The 16,986-nt window shown below is 45.7% G+C and overlaps 1 protein-coding gene across 1 annotated transcript in view; it reads left to right on the plus strand.

Moving 5' to 3' along the window:
- The window catches only part of ccdc102a (coiled-coil domain containing 102A), a 118,714-nt gene that overhangs the window by 52,727 nt on the left and 49,001 nt on the right, over positions 1–16,986 (plus strand). The window contains exons 2-3 of the mRNA XM_022745497.1: positions 12,904–13,361; positions 14,877–15,272. Of these exons, the coding sequence (XP_022601218.1) occupies positions 12,999–13,361; positions 14,877–15,272 (759 nt within the window). The 5' untranslated portion in view covers positions 12,904–12,998. The remainder of the gene's footprint in view (positions 1–12,903; positions 13,362–14,876; positions 15,273–16,986) is intronic.

Consider the following 16,986-nt stretch of genomic DNA (forward strand, 5'->3'; position numbering starts at 1 on the left):
TTGAAAGCGTAAGTTATCAGAGAAACAATCAAAACAAAGGTTAGCAGCAATCTCAGCTCCCTGTTCTTCCCCAACTCTTCCCTCTTCCTTCCTCTCTGTCCTCCGTACAGAGTCGGTGAAACACTGACTTTTCTTTTTGAAACTGCTTTATTAAGTATTTTTAATGATTATAATCACCAGGTCTGTTTGATTTCCTTAACCACTGACACATAGTGGCCATTAAGTCCCTGTACCAAAGGAGTGTGAGTCTGGTTCGCGTAGCCGGTAGTAAGTCGGACCTGTTCCCGGTGGGGGTTGGACTCCGCCAGGGCTGCCCTTTGTCACCGGTTCTGTTCATAACTTTTATGGACAGAATTTCTAGGCGCAGCCGGGTGGTGGAGGGGTTTGGGTTTGGTGGCGGGAGGATCTCGTCTCTGCTTTTTGCGGATGATGTGGTCCTCTTAGCTTCATCGAGCGCCGACCTTCAGCTCTCTCTTGGGCGGTTCGCGGCCGAGTGTGAAGCGGCTGAGATGAAGATCAACACCTCCAAGTCTGAGGCCATGGTTCTCAGCCGGAAACGGGTGGATTTCCCGCTCCGGGTCAGGGGGGAGGCTCTACCTCAGGTAGAGGAGTTTAAGTATCTCGGGATCTTGTTCACGAGTGAGGGTAGGATGGAGCGGGAGATCGACAGGCGGATTGGGGCGGCGTCAGCAGTGATGCGGGCGCTAAACCGGTCCATTGTGGGGAAGAGAGAGCTAAGCTGGAAAGCGAAGCTCTCGATTTTCCGGTCGATCTACGTTCCAATCCTCACCTATGGTCATGAGTTTTGGGTAATGACCCAAAGAACGAGATCGCGAATACAAGCGGCCGAAATGAGTTTCCTCCGCAGGGTGGCCGGGCTCAGCCTTAGAGATAGGGTGAGGAGCTCGGTCATCCGGGAGGGACTCGGAGTAGAGCCGCTGCTCCTCCATGTCGAGAGGAGCCAGTTGAGGTGGTTCGGGCATCTGGTGAGGATGCCTCCTGGACGCCTCCCTGGGGAGGTGTTTCGGGCATGTCCAACCAGGAGGAGGCCTCGGGGCCGACCAAGGACACGCTGGAGGGATTATATCTCTCGGCTGGCCTTGGAACGCCTCGGGATTCTCCCGGAGGAGCTGGTGGAAGTGGCTGGGAAGAGGGCCGTCTGGACCTCTTTGCTGAGGCTGCTGCCCCCGCGACCCGGATCCGGATAAGCGGGAGACGACGATGACGATGACGACTAGGGAGGAATCCAAACCAGGAGGAGTTTATGGTAATGGTGATAAAGACAACAACTCCCATGATCCCACACTGCCTCATGATGTCAGCCAATGCCATCTTTTCTATTGTTTTGATTGAGAGACCCCTAGAGGCAGACATTACACACTATGCCTTTAGATAATAACCTAATAAATATAGTCTATGCAGCTTTCTGATTATGACAGGAAAACAAAAGCTGAGCCATCACTTCATTATATAAGATGGAAAAACACTTTAGTGAGCAAAGGAACTTGGCAGTAAAACATCTGGTTTTCACACATTGTTTATATGTCTGTCTGAACATGGCCTAAAAGCCAGACTACACAAATGCACCTTCAACATGAACTTAGCTGGAATAGCCTTCTCTGTATTTTCCTCTTCCAGCAGCCTTTGTCATGCCAAAGTGATCTTTTAACTTTACCACTTGAGGTGAGAACACCTCAGTTTTGAGCTTTGGCTGCTCAGTGATTTCCTACAGTTAAAACAACCCATTTTGTTAATAGCAGCACTGATTTTGCAGTGTGTGGTGTTTTTCTGTGGAGGGATCAGTGTGGTGAAATATGACTGAAAACCTGCCAGTTGTCTTTCATCAGATCGTTGCAGCTCAAACATCTCTTCTTTCTCTCATCTTCTCATCTTTTTTTTGATAGTGTAATTAAGATAAATCTGCTTGACGAATTGTCTCATGGAGCAGACTGTTTACAGGCCAGCGTATATAGATTTCTCTTTGTGAAAAGCTCTGTTATTTTAGTTGTGGGGAAAAAAGACAAATTCTCCCGCTCTGCTTTGAAGTGTAGAAATCTCCCACTGGCTCCATTTCAAGAACTCTGTGACTTGGAGAGGAAAGGTTTGATGTAGGAGTTGTGCCAGAGCTGAACTGATTAGGCTTACATTAGAGCTGCAGAACTGTCCTGTCAGCCATTTTTAATATAATGGGACGGCTTCTACAAGCTTTGTTCAGAATATCAAAAGAAATATGAATCCAGTTTTACTCTTTGTCACAGTTTATCTCTCTACTTTCTAATCTGCTCTGATGAATTTAAGTTAACTCAGGGATGAATGAAGTGTTTTCAATGCTTCCAGATTTCTGACATGTTGACGTATTGTCCTGACCACGTCTCTGTGAGTCAGTCATGTTGTAAACTCCCTCGAGCCCAGGTAACTCATGTAATTGTATGTTTCAACTACCAGTGGTGAATACAACATTGTACATTGAGATTTTTTTGTTTTTAAAACAAGGTTTTAAAATGAAAAGTAGAAGTGAGGACGTAGCCTAAGAGTGCGACTAGAACAACCCACTCCGCGGGTGTGTGGGGGATGGGACTGGAGATAAAGATCTGTTTATTAGGGACTGTGAGGGAATCCAAGGGCCAGTTCCACAGAGATATCATTTTAAGACAAAAACATTAGACACCTTACCCCCAGGCTAACTCAGGCCTAAGACCAATGTTACCATGGTAACAATCAACAACACCTGCACTGACCAGTAGCACCCAAAAACAAAAAACAGGAAAACATGGCTTATAATTTGTGCTTTGCTAACATTGTTATGGAGAGAGCAACAAGAAGGGAAAGAGTTTTTGGAGACAGATTTTTCTTGATGAAAAAAGTCTTAATTTACCCAGAATTCATTGTACCACAGTCCGGTTTGAGATAGTCTAAGTAGTCGAAGAACTAAACTTCTTTGTGCAACAGATGAATGCTGCAGTCATGTTTTAGAATTTCAGAGGTCTAACTGTCTAACTGTATTGCAGCCAACATGGATGACAACATGGAGGGCGAGTGGGTGTTCTCTCAGGATGCTGGGAATCTTCTCCATCACGTCAGACACCTTAGTGCTTAGAAAGCAGCAGGTCACCACAGATTTGTTTCTGGAACCCTGTGTGTCAGGACGATTCAAATAATGGTACAACTTTACAGTAAGACTCCCCTTATAAGGATTTATAAATGGTTTATAATTACGTTATTAATACGGTTGTTAACACTTTATAAACCTTAAATAAACAATTATAAACAAGTTATAACACAGTTTTCATGTTGATACAGGCTCACTATTTGGCAAAATCGCTTACTACTTAAAAGGGAGCCTTATTGTAAAGCTTGGTTGTCCTAAGCGTTTGTTTCCATAGAGACAAGATATTACAACCAGTTTTTCTAAATATTCCTTAACAAAGGTGATCTTTCCTCTTAACTGATCAGTGAGTAAAAAGTTAACTCTCCAGTTCATTGGAATTCATCTAGTGGGGACCATGAATATCTAGCACCAAATATCATCAGTCCATACAGTAGTTGTTGAGATATTTAGTCTGAGGTTTCATAGGGAGTGAAACCATAAACCTTCCTCCTCACACACTACATCACAGCACACTGTCCCTTTGGACCTGCATGTCTCTGCAGAGAGATGCATTCCCTTCATTTGCACTGATGCAACTCAGCGGCCTTCAGACACAGTCACATGAGGGAGGAGCAAGAGGAGGAAAGACTTGACTCATTTTTCAAACAGGCTCCACACTGAACACATGGAGCTGCTGTCAGATCAAAACTTTCCATCTGCATGAAATGAGCTGATGTAAGGAGCCATATTTACTCTTTAATGGCTATTTAATGGCTAACAGGGTTTTAAAGGAGCTATAAAGTAAAGCTTAAAGTTTTCCTATTGCAACATAGCTAATAATAGCATGAACACCTGTTTACATACCAGTCTTAACAACAGCTTTAGCCTCATGTGTTTACAGTACAAGAGGTTATAATAAGTCCTCTGAAGAGCTTCTGGACAGACTGGACGCTACAGTGACTCAGTATCAGAAAGTGCTGACCTGGGCTAGTTGGTTAGCATGCTAACTTCAGCAGAACAAAAGAAGTGATAGAAATAGAAGCAAAACTGGAGTTAACATTGGTGTTTCTTTCCACCTCTGGAGACTGCTGTTGGTGAGTAACAGCTGTTCATGCTAACATTAGCTATGTAGCAATAGCAAAATTTACCTATAGCTCCTTTGAAACAAAAACAATCTCTGTCCAGGGTCCAGATGTATCAGAAAGAATCTCTGTCCATACTAACACACCTGAAAATGCATAACACATGACCAACCAGTCCTCCAACATGAACAGCCCTCTGATACAACCCACATGAGTGTCTCCTGAAACAGCGCCCCTACGGCGGCAGGTATACTTGACCCTAGGTTGTTATGGTTATACTCAGGGTGTGAACTACAGGGGAGCTAGGGGGAGCTTGATAAGCATGTCTTAGCGATTTATCACTATTTCACTTAAATAATGTTACACAAGTGGCGTGGCTCCTTTAAGAATAGCTCTGTGCACAGGGTGTGATTGGTGGAGCGAGACAGAGGGAGCGCAGTTGTTGTAAGTGAAGGTGAAGCTAGCGACAGGAGCTGTTAAGCCAATCAGGGAGCAACAGTGGGTGTTTAGTTTTACTCGTGCAGACTAAAACGCCACTCATGGGTTTTCAAACTAAAACTGGTCCAGCAGTGTTTCCAAAAGTCTCAGCTTAAGGGGTTCGGAGAAATGTTGACGACAGGTGTAAATGTAGGAAAGGTGAGGCATTATAAAACGTAGACATATTAGTGTGGACGTAGCTTCAGATTAGCAGTCACAGCAGCAGTTTACAAGAGGGTGTGTGTGCACACACCAAGACCTATGCTTCCAGTAGTAAACAGAGAAATCAGTGAAACCATGAGTGTCCCACAGCACCGAGACAAGTGCTGTAAGACAGTGGATGAAGCCTGTAAGTCCGACACCAGAGTAACTCTTATTTCCTTCCACTGTGTGGTTGAACCATGCAGGCCCAGCAGATTTCCAGAGCTGGTTCTCATTTAGAGAAAAGACACACAGACACAGACACAGACACAGACACACACACACACACACACACACACACACACACACACATGAAGAAACGCTGGCAAGTATGAGGGGAAATCCTTTGTAGCAGCACATTGTATCTCTTGATGGTCACAGTCACATAAATCATATCTGTGGACACACAACCCCTCTGTTGCCTGTGTTGTGTGTGTGTGTGTGTGTGTGTGTGTGTAGTCTGTGACCCCTTTGCTCAGACCTTGACTGTTGCTCATTTCAAAAAGATAAGAAGACTTTTGCATTGATAAGTAAAATAAATAGTGATGTGTGTGTGTATGATGGGGTTTGAACTGATTCTCACCACAGGGTCAAGTGTGGTCTGATGATTTGTTTGTGATGGTGAATATATGAGTTGAAGTTGAACATCAGCCAGTGATTGGGCTGGGTAACATATGGTCAGTGAGGGCAGATATTCGGTCAAAGACTTTATTACCCCATAGCCTGATCCACTGGTTGGCTGCGCATTTAATGGGCCCTGTGATGACAGAAGGTGGGGTTCACATGGAGGTTGGGCAAATAAGGGGATAAATAGAAAATGGAGAGACAGAGGGAGCGTGAAAGAGTCATAGGAAAAGTTGGGAAGTAGTAGAAAAGGACACAGAAAGAGAGGAAACCAGTGTTGGGACTGTGTTTGTGATTTATCTGCAGCTGAAATAACAAGTCACATGGGGGTAAGTAGGAGCTCATGAGACAGAAGGTCTCATTCAGTCCTCGTGTGGAAACTGCTGGATGTGGCCACTTTGTCTTGATGTACCTGCAGCTACTAAATTACATTACAAACACACTACACTCACAATTTGTGATTTTCTGTTGCTTTTGATTTTGATTTGAGACATTTAAAATGCTGCGGTTTGTCTGTTTTTATGTAATGACAGTGTTTTGCGCTGAAATGACCTTTGGCTGAACCTTTGAATGTATTTTTGCTCTGAGCCAGGTCTGTGGATTTTGTCCCCCACCCCAACACTAGAATGGCTTTAAGAGGGGGTCTCTGCTGGGCCAGTATAAGGATGGATTGACCACAGGTCTCCCCACTGGAGCAGGGGAATCTGTCAAATCTCTGTACAGTACTAATGAAAATAGTAAAATCAGTCATACCCGGAAAAACTACCAAATAAACCACAATTCATTTATAATACTGTGAAAACAGACCTGCAGTTTCACACATAACTTTTCTGGGTTGTGTGAAATCGTTATAAGAATAATAAACTACTCTTCACAATACCACATGAAGTGTGTCTTGTTTATATTGGTATTTACTGTATATATACAGAGAGAGAGCAAAGCTATTTTCATTTTATTCTTGCTATGGTATTTATGATTGTACTTAAATTTTGGTACTAATTGATCTAATTGACTTTGCATCAAAGAAAGCAAGAAAGGTTGTTAGGCTTTGTATGACAATTTTGCAATTTAGAATGTGTGTGTCTTGTTTTAGGGTAATAATTAGTTTTTTTCAGTGTGTTAATGTATTTGTGGGATGAATGATTTGTGCAGTTTAGTAATTTGATTGTCTGTTTGATGTTATTTGTATGTGTATCTGAGAGTTCAGTGGTGCAGAAACCAGAGGCACTGGTCTACAGAGAAGAGGAACAAAGTGATCTGGTCAAGTGCTTGCAGATACAGCCATTACTTAAGCATCACACAAGACACCATAAATACGAAAGGGAGGGCCAAAGTCTTCATATTGACATTTAAGGTGCATTGATTAATTCGCAACATGAAAGAAAACATTCCACCTTAAAAGATGGTGGTAGCTGCTGCATAACAGATTCTCAACATGATGAAAACTGTTCATGACATCAGTCTAACATTAATCCTCTGGTCTGTTATAGTCGACTGATGTGTGTATACTCACCGCTGTAGGTAAGAGTAACAGTGGTTACACAACCTTTGAATTGAGCCACTACTTTACATGCATGTGTGTGTTGTGCTCCAGAACTTAAACAAATATCACCACAAGTGTTCATTATTATCAACAACTGGCCTGATGTGGCACAGTGGACTCTGGTGAATTGTGGAAAAATCGTGCATTAAGTGTGGGTTAATTGTGCTGTGTTCAGACTGCACCACCTCTACATGTCCAGGATGGTGTTTGTTTGTGAGGAGGCAGCATTGACTCAAAGAGAGAGAGAGCTGCTGATGCTAAACCTGTTTCATTTCCTCCGCTCTCCTGGTTCCTGGTGAATTGTTCCCACAGTTCCACAGGAAGCACTAGAGCTTTTTGTGGCCCTGAGAGATTGAGACTAACTTCACCACAGCCAGAAATGGTGTTTTTCTTCAGGATTTTTCAACCCAAACCTGGCATTGAAACGGGAGATAAGATCACAGAGCGCCCACAGATCCCTCAGGGGAGATTCAGTCCTTACAGCACAAATGTGTTTTATTAGGAGACAATGAAGAGAAATACAAACAAAAAGTGGATCTGTGGCAAGTGATTGTTCCAACACTGGAGAGTATCAGGAAGAAAATGAAGGAATATGTGGATGAAAAGTGTAAAAATATAAATCAACACTGGTAAAGTATAATGAGATAAATGTAAAGATGAATATAAATCTTAATGACATGCAGCAAAGGGCTGTGAGTCAGACTCAAACCCATGGCCACTGTGCTTGGGACTAAACCCATGTGTTAAGCCAGGTGAGCCACAGTGGTGCCCCCAAAATTGGTACCTTATGAGGTGCAGTTGGAGCGACATGTCATTTTGTACCTTTATGAGGCAAAAACATCCCCCTAAAGTCAGAGACAAAATCATTCCCAGTTATCTCGTCTCATCTCGTCATCTCCCGCTTATCCAGATCCGGGTCGCGGGGGCAGCAACCTCAGCAGAGAGGTCCAGACAGCCCTCTCCCCAGCCACTTCCACCAGTTTCTCCGGGAGAATCCCGAGGCATTCCAAGGCCAGCCAAGAGATATAATCCCTCCAGCGTGTCCTTGGTCGACCTCGAGGTCTCCTCCCGGTGGGACATGCCCGAAACACCCCCCCGGGGAGGCGTCCAGGAGGCATCCTAACCAGATGCCCGAACCACCTCAACTGGCTCCTCTCGACATGGAGGAGCAGCGGCTCTACTCCGAGTCCCTCCCGGATGACCGAGCTCCTCACCCTATCTCTAAGGCTGAGCCTGGCCACCCTGCGGAGGAAACTCATTTCGGCCGCTTGTACTCGCGATCTCGTTCTTTCGGTCATTACCCAGAGCTCATGACCATAGGTGAGGATCGGAACGTAGATCGACCGGAAAATTGAGAGCTTCGCCTTCCGGCTTAGCTCCCTCTTCCCCACAACGGACCGATTCAGCGTCCGCATCACTGCTGACGCCGCCCCAATCCGCCTGTCGATGTCCCGCTCCATCCTACCCTCACTCGTGAACAAGATCCCGAGATACTTAAACTCCTCCACCTGAGGCAAAGCTTCCCCCCCGACCTGAAGCGGGCAATCCACCCGTTTCCGGCTGAGAACCATGGCCTCAGACTTGGAGGTGCTGATTTTCATCCCAGCCGTTTCACACTCGGCCGCGAACCGCCCAAGCGAGAGCTGAAGGTCGGCGTTCGATGAAGCTAGGAGGACCACATCATCCGCAAAAAGCAGAGACGAGATCCTCCCGCCACCGAAACCAAACCCGTCCACCACCCGGCTGCGCCTAGAAATTCTGTCCATAAAAGTTATGAACAGAACCGGTGACAAAGGGCAGCCCTGGCGGAGTCCAACCCTCACCGGGAACAGGTCCGACTTACTGCCGGCTACGCGAACCAGACTCACACTCCTTTGGTACAGGGATTTAATGGCCACTAACAAGGGGCCATCCACCCCATACTCCCGGAGTGCCCCCCACAGGGTGCCCCTGGGAACACGGTCGTAAGCCTTCTCCAAATCCACAAAACACATGTGGACTGGATTGGCAAACTCCCATGCTCCCTCCAGCACCCTAGCAAGGGTAAAGAGCTGGTCCACAGTTCCACGCCCAGGACGAAAACCACATTGCTCCTCCTCAATCTGAGGTTCAACTATCGATCGGACCCTCTTTTCCATTACCCTGGCATAGACCTTACCAGGGAGGCTGAGGAGTGTAATTCCACGGTAGTTGGAACACACCCTCTGGTCACCCTTCTTAAAGATGGGGACCACCACCCTGGTTTGCCACTCCAAAGGCACTGCCCCCGATTCCACCCAATGTTGCAGAGGCGTGTCAACCAAGACAGCCCTACAACATCCAGAGCCTTGAGATACCCAGGGCGGATCTCATCAACCCCCGGGGCTCTGCCACCGCGCAGTTGTTTCACTACGTCGGCGACTTCTGCCCCGGAGATTAGATCACCATCCCCAGGTTTCTTGGCTCTGTTTCCTCCATGGAATACGTGTTGGTGGGATTGAGGAGCTCCTCAAAGTATTCCTTCCACCGTCCTACTATATCCTCAGTTGACGTCAGCAGCTCCCCGCCCCCACTGTAAACAGTGTGAGCGAGTTGCCGCCTTCCCCCCCTGAAGCGCCGGACGGTTTGCCAGAATCTTTTTAGAGCCGATTGATAGTCTTCCTCCATTGTCTCACCAAACTCCTCCCACGTCCGAGTTTTTGCCTCAGCAACTGCCGCAGCTGCACTCCGCTTGGCCCGCTGGTACCAGTCAGCTGATTCCTGAGACCCACAGGCCAACCACGCCCTGTAGGCCTCCTTCTTCAGCCTGACGGCTTCCCCCACCGCCGGTGTCCACCAGCGGGTACGGGGGTTACCGCCACGACTGGCCCCAGCTACCTTGCGGCCGCAGCTTGCAACAGCCGCCTCAACAATAGCAGAGCGGAACAAGGCCCATTCGGACTCAATGTCCCCCACTGCCCTCGGGACGCGGTCGAAACTCTGCCGGAGGTGTGCGTTGAAAATCATCTTGACGGGTTCTTCCGCCAGGTTTTCCCAGCAGACCCTCACAACCCGTTTGGGCCTGCCAGGTCTGCGCGGCGTCTTCCCCCGCCATCTGATCCAACTCATCACCAGGTGGTGGTCGGTTGACAACTCTGCTCCTCTCTTTACCCGAGTGTCCAAAACATGCGGCCGCAGGTCTGATGATACGACTACAAAGTCGATCATAGACCTGCGACCTAGGGTGTCCTGGTGCCAAGTGCACCTGTGGACATCCTTATGTTTGAACATGGTGTTAGTTATGGCCAAGCTGTGACTAGCACAGAAGTCCAATAACTGAACGCCGCTCGGGTTCAGATCGGGCAGGCCGTTCCTCCCCACCACACCCTTCCAGGTCACGCTGTCATTGCCCACGTGAGCGTTGAAGTCTCCCAGTAGGACAATGGAGTCCCCTTTCGGGGCACTTTCCAGCACCCGTCCCAAGGACTCCAAAAAGGGCGGGTAGTCTGAACTGCTGTTAGGCGCATAAGCGCTGACAACAGTCAGAACCCGATCCCCGACCCGAAGGCGCAGGGACGCAACCCTTTCATCCACCGGGGTAAACTCCAACATACAGGCAGAGAGCCTGGGGGACACCAAAAAGCCCACCCCGGCCCTCTCACTCGGAGCAACTCCAGCAAAGAGGAGAGACCAGCCCCTCTCAAGGACGTGGGTTCCGGAGCCGACGCTATGTGTCGAGGTGAGGCCGACTATATCTAGCCGGTATCACTCGACCTCTTCCACAAGCTCCCGCTCCTTCCCCGCCAGAGAGGTGACGTTCCATGTTCCACAAACCAGTTTCCGTAACCGAGGATCGGACCGCCAAGGCCCCCGCCTTGGTCTGCTGCCCAATCCACAATGCACCGGATCCCTCTGACTCTTCCTGCAGGTGGTGAGCCCACTGGGAGACGAACCCATGTAGCCGGTTTGGGCTGGGCCCGGCCGGGCCCCATGGGCTAAGGCCCGGCCACCAGGCGCTCGTCCACGGGCCCCAACCCCAGGCCTGGCTCCAGGGCGGGGCCCCGGTGTCCCTCCGGGCCGGGTACTCGGGTTCTTGATAGTATTTGTCATAAGGATCTTCTGAACCATTCTTCGTCTGGCCCTTCACCTAGGACCAATCTGCCTTGGGAGACCCTACCAGGGGCAAAATGCCCCTGACAACATAGCTCCTAGGGTCATTAGGGCTCTCAAACTCCTCCACCACGGTAAGGTGACGGTTCAAGGAGGAGCATTCCCAGTTATTGACCAAACAATTTTTTCAACAATAGGCTGGAGCATGAGACTTAAGGAGCCATTCTCTAATCACTAATTGCAACTGTTTCATTTTCGTTTCAGACACAAAACAGAAACAGAGTTCAGTAAAAGTACACTTACAAAATGCATTTTTGTGTGACTCACATACTGTATTAGATTCAATTAATTCAGTGTTTTAACACTGGCTGCCTGCCTCATGACATTATTAAAACTATTACAACAATGTTAAGACTAGCTGAATCACTGAAATACACACCCAGCTATATTGTTAATGAAGCTTATCCAAGACCAAGAATTGAATGGAAATTGTTGCCTATTTTATTACAACAAACCAAATTCTCTATTTACATCAAGATTTTGTGATCATTGATTTGCAGCATCATCTGCCTGAACCTTCATCTTGTTAAAAGTACAATTATGTACCCTTTGCTGTCAGCAATGATTTTGTACCTTTAAAATTAATCAAAGGTCCAGAAAAATAGAAAAATAATAAAATGCTCCCTGGAGCTGCGGGAACTGCAGATTGTGGTGCTGGAGCAGCAACAGTGCAGTTGGCTTTGGCTTTTAGTTTGGCATGTGGTATGGCCAAAAGGTTTTGGCTGGATGACCTAAGTGACTGCTCAGTAGTGTAGGCAGGAGCTAAACCATGCAGAACCTTATAGGTGATTAAAGGAGTCTTCAAATAGATCCTGAGCAGCCACTGCAGCAGCGAGGATGAAATCAGTGTGATGTGAGATCTATGACCAGTCCTGGTTAAGAGCCCGGCTGCTGCATGTCGTACAGGCATAGACGTGCAGGGCAGCTTGACTAAGTGAAAAGGGCATTGCAGTAGTCGTTATGGTAGAAGATGAAAGCATGAATAATACATTCAGAGGCAGATGATAATGGTCTGATTTTTGCAATGGTACTGAAACGTGACAAATCATGTTCTCTTAGGATTTTTACATTATGGAGAAACCCTACGTCTATATGGTGTCCTGTGTGTCACAGCCACAGGAACAAATTACTAGACTTTTAACTGGTGTATTTATTTAAAAAGGGCTTTTCAAAAGGAGGAGTGTGGATTTCAGCTTCAGGGTGGACAAAGGCCAAAATAGCAAAGAAAACAAATCTATCTAGAAACAAAACACCAACATAACCTGCCCAGATGTAACCAAAACCAAAATACATCAACTAACCTTCCTAACAACAGAAACAGGGGAAAAAGTGATGAAAAGAAAAAAGGCAGTCCTTCCTTACGAACTCTGAAACTACAACAAGGCTCTAGACACAACTAAAGGTACATGGATGAGGACAATAGTGAGGCCTGTTGGCAAAGGAGGAAGATGTGATTCTCTCCATCTTGGTTCCTTATGTCTGGTGAACATCTGACAGGAGCCAATCAGCTGCAACCACCAGTACTGCACACCAATCACTGGTTCATACTTACACACACCTATTCACATACACTCACTCATTCTACATACACTCTTCTTCTCTAAGAGCAGCAGTGTGTCTGTCAGTGGTTTTGGTGTTCTAAACTAAGATTCTTTCTTCTCATCAGCGTCGGTCTGATGTTAACAAACATGAGGAAAACATATGTACATGCATGTTTTATTTTCTTCTGATTTTCTTCCTGTTGCTGTTTTTGTCTCCAGGTTGATCAGTTACTGAAGAGGCTGATGATGCTCTCCTGAATCCCACAACCCTCCACCCCCTTAATCCTGCCCACCATTCACGTTCATACTTCATCATGAACCACACTCCAAGCCCCCACCTGTCCGAAGGTGGGAAGTCAGCAGGAGGTGGGCTGCTATGCAGCCTGGGTCTGGGCCCCGATAGGGGGATCCGCTCGCCGGACAGTCTCACTCACACCCCCAGCCCCACAGGAGGAACTCCCAGCTCCAGCCCCCCACTGCTGCTGTCACCTGGACTGGGAGGCCTTGGGCTGGGATCCCTCGGGGCCATGGGTGATGGAGCTGGGGCTGACTGGGAGAGCAGGGAGGAGCTGAGGCTCAGGGAGCTTGAGGAGGCCAGGGCCCGAGCGGCCCAGATGGAGAAGACCATGAGGTGGTGGTCGGACTGCACCGCCAACTGGAGAGAGAAGTGGAGTAAGGTGGGCCGCCAGTCTCTGATGTGTTACTGTAGTGATGTCATCAGATGTGGTTCAGATGTAGCCTCATTGTCACCCTGTCAACTAATTGCCTCTGTTCTTATTAAAGCAGGTTTTATACTGATGTTAAGAATGATTGAATTTGATGAGGTAAAATGGACACAATACACTTTACGTCATATATAACAATTGACGAGCTGCTGCTCCAGATAATGATCATGATTCTTAGTTGAGGCTGCTGCACTTGCTCAACGTGATGTAAACAACTTTATATTGAAATACAACAAAACATTCAACAACAACAGAAAAACTGAAAATTGAAGATTAAAAATTAAATAAAAAATGGGTAAAATAAAACTAGATTTATTATATATTCTAAGTTAAGGATTACACCAAGTGCTTCACTCAAGATCCAATTATTAACTCTCTCAGTAGCTTTTAAACCATCTCAGAGTGTTGCTCAAAATGGTGTAAACTGTATTTGCTAATTAATACCATTAGATGTGATTGAAAACTCTGGAGAAAGTTAGTAAGTGGACTTTAAGTTAAGATTCTGTTGTTAGGAAATCTATTCTATGTTTATACAAGCAGCTGTTTCATTTCTCCTAAATGACTCATCAACCATCAGGTGGTTCCTGAATTGTTCCTCACTTGTTGCTTAGTAACTACAAAGAGTTTTGTAAACCGTATTATAAAGTTTTACTGTTCATATTCATTTCGTTTTTATTCATTTATATTTTATTATTTTTATTAACATTATTATTTTTAATCAACATTTTAAGGAAACATTTATATCTGCCATCAACATATTTTGTTGTGTTCTTCCAGGAACTGATGAGTTGCTTAACATTTACATGGTTATGAACATGCACAGTCAGTATTAGTGATCTTAAGTGGTTTATGTGGTTTGTGTTTAGACAAATTACAGCAGTTGGTTGAGGTTTGTACAATAAGTTGGTCTTTGTTTAACATTGAGAAAGTGAATGCTTGAAGTACGAGACAGAATATGGGGAGTTTTTCAATATTTAACTGAAACAAATTTTCCTCTAACTTAAAGGATAAGTCTGGTGATATTCTGTATTTTTCTTCTTGTTAACAAACATGAAAAGTCCAAAACCAGCACTGAATGTCTCCTACTAACCATCACAGCCTGATATATCTTTTCCCTCTGTGCTATAGCAGCTCCATAGTTTCCAAAAAACTATTAAAAACACATCACTGTTGCACTGGGTGACATCTTTCATTACTATAAACACTCAGTCCCACACACCAGAAATACTCACTAAAGCACCAAATGTGGATTCATCCACCGCTGAAAATAGTCCTCTATTGCTCTATTTCCTCCTGTTAGAGAAACATTTGGTCAAAACTAGAGTGTCCAGTATTTGTAGGAAAGTTTTAGGAAAACAAACTATATATTCATGGCTTGTTTTTAAAGGTTTTTATCTTCAGGGAAACCAGAGGACCCGGAGCTGATGAGTTGATCCTGTATCAGGCAGTGTTCTTTTTGTCTCTCAGGTTCGCGCGGAGCGTAACCGAGCTCGTGACGAGGTTCGCCAGCTGCGACAGCGGCTGGACACCCTCACCAAGGAGCTGACCAGTGTTCGGCGGGAGCGGCAGGAACTCGCCACGGAGAACGAAACCCTACGGCAGCAGACGCTGCGTCTCGGTGGTGACCACACGGCTCCCCCCCCATCCACCGCTTCTCCCTCTTACTCCCCTGCACACCAGTGTGGTGCTTCCTCCTCCTCCTCTCCATCCATCCCTCCCTTCTCCCCTGCTTCCTCCTCCAATTCCTCTCAGGTTCATAATGACAGCAAGCTAGACAGGGTGGGGGAGGCACACCCAGGGTCTCCAGAACCAGAACCAGTAAGGGACGTGGACTTGGACAGACAAAAGCTAGGTCAACAAAAGGTGAGTCTGCATGCATGATAGGAAATGTTATTATTGCTCTTGTTAAAGGTCCCCCACGGTTTTTCGGCACACGGTGCCATGGCTGCAGGGATCAGTCTCTACTGAATGGTCAGAATGAAATATCTCAACAACCTTTGACAGGATTGATGAAATATGAATCCTAATTTTTCTTCTAGCGCTACCCTGATGTTAACACTCATGGTTTTGACTGAAAAATCTCTACAACTATTGGATGATTGACATTAAATATGGTAAACGCATTTAGTCCCACACAGGGTAGATTTAGTGCTATTAAACAAATATTAGCATCCTGACACACTCAACTAAAAAGGTGAACATGCTAAACATCAGCGAGCTAACAATGTCATTATGAGCATGTTAGCATGCTGACCTTAGCATTAAATTCAAAACACCAGTGTGTTTAAATACAGACTCAGAGAGCTACTAGCATGGCTGTGTTTCGGACCGACGATCTGAGGACGCACAATCATTAATCAATAATGAAGTAGAAGTTGCAGCTGTAGATCCTGTGAGTCGCAGGTTCAGCTGCCTACTTTTTGTTTTTATGTTTCAAATGTTAAATGTAAATATGCATGTTTGTGTTATGCGCTGCTGACACCAGCTGGTGATTGAACTCACTTCTGGTCTGATGTACCTTTAGGGCAGGAGGATGATGATTATGATGATGATGATGATGATGATGATGATAATGATGATCAGTCTATGAAGATAAGGATCATAGTGATTGTCTCCCTGGTATCAGTGAGCTCATGTCCTCTGCTACTACATAAACAATGTGACCTGAGCCTGAGGGAATGTGGGCAAGCCTGTGTCTCCACCAAGCTGATAGAATCAGACCCCATTAGGTGGTTCATTATGTGTGAGTGTGTGTGCACACACACCCACACACTCATCATGCTTATCCATGAGGTGATGAGTGATGCTGCAGTAATTCTCTTCTGTCAACCTGTTCTGTGCAGACTGTCCTTACCTAAAGCATCTGTTTCTGGCCTGAGCCGCTGCTGCTTTGCTTAGCGTCATTAACACTGAAACACTCATGTGAAGAATTCAAACTTGTCTGGGATGTTAGCATGAAGTTCTATGACAAGTCATATTTCAGCCTCCAGTCACTCTGAATCTGTGGACAAGTAGTTTATACTGAAAGTATAGAGTCAGAGCGAAACAGGTTCTGGAACTCAGATCACTGAAAGTGCAGTGTGCACTTGTGACTCTTAACAGTCAGGCTGCAGAAAATAACATTTCATGTAGTTGAAGCAGCAGAGTCAGTAAATCGGTCTGTGTTGATCTATGAATGAATTTGGGTGATGCTGACAGTATGTTTCATCCACAGCTACTTCATACTGTGTGAAAAGTTTCTCCTTCAGTTCATTCAATTCCTGCAGCATCTGAACGAGTGCAGTGTCATTACACAAGGCCGTTCAGTGTGTTTGCCTTTATTGAATCACCTGAAAGCAATTGAAAGAAATTACTGTTTTTGTCAATGGAGTCTGGTAGCTTTGAACATAAAGATAAAATAACTGTTTCTGGTTAAACAAAAAGGATCTCATTGTTTAACAAAAAGGTTTATTTCTGCAGGAACTTTTTCCATAATATGGTCAGACTCTTATTATAAGAATCAGAATCTGGTTTATTGCCAAGTAGGTTTTCAACATAAAAGGAATTTGCTTTGGTGATTGGGTATAACAATAAACAT

This window comes from Seriola dumerili, unplaced genomic scaffold (genome assembly GCF_002260705.1).
Source record: "Seriola dumerili isolate Sdu_G_001 unplaced genomic scaffold, Sdu_1.0 BDQW01000003.1, whole genome shotgun sequence".
In the NCBI taxonomy this organism is placed as follows: Eukaryota; Metazoa; Chordata; class Actinopteri; order Carangiformes; family Carangidae; genus Seriola; species Seriola dumerili.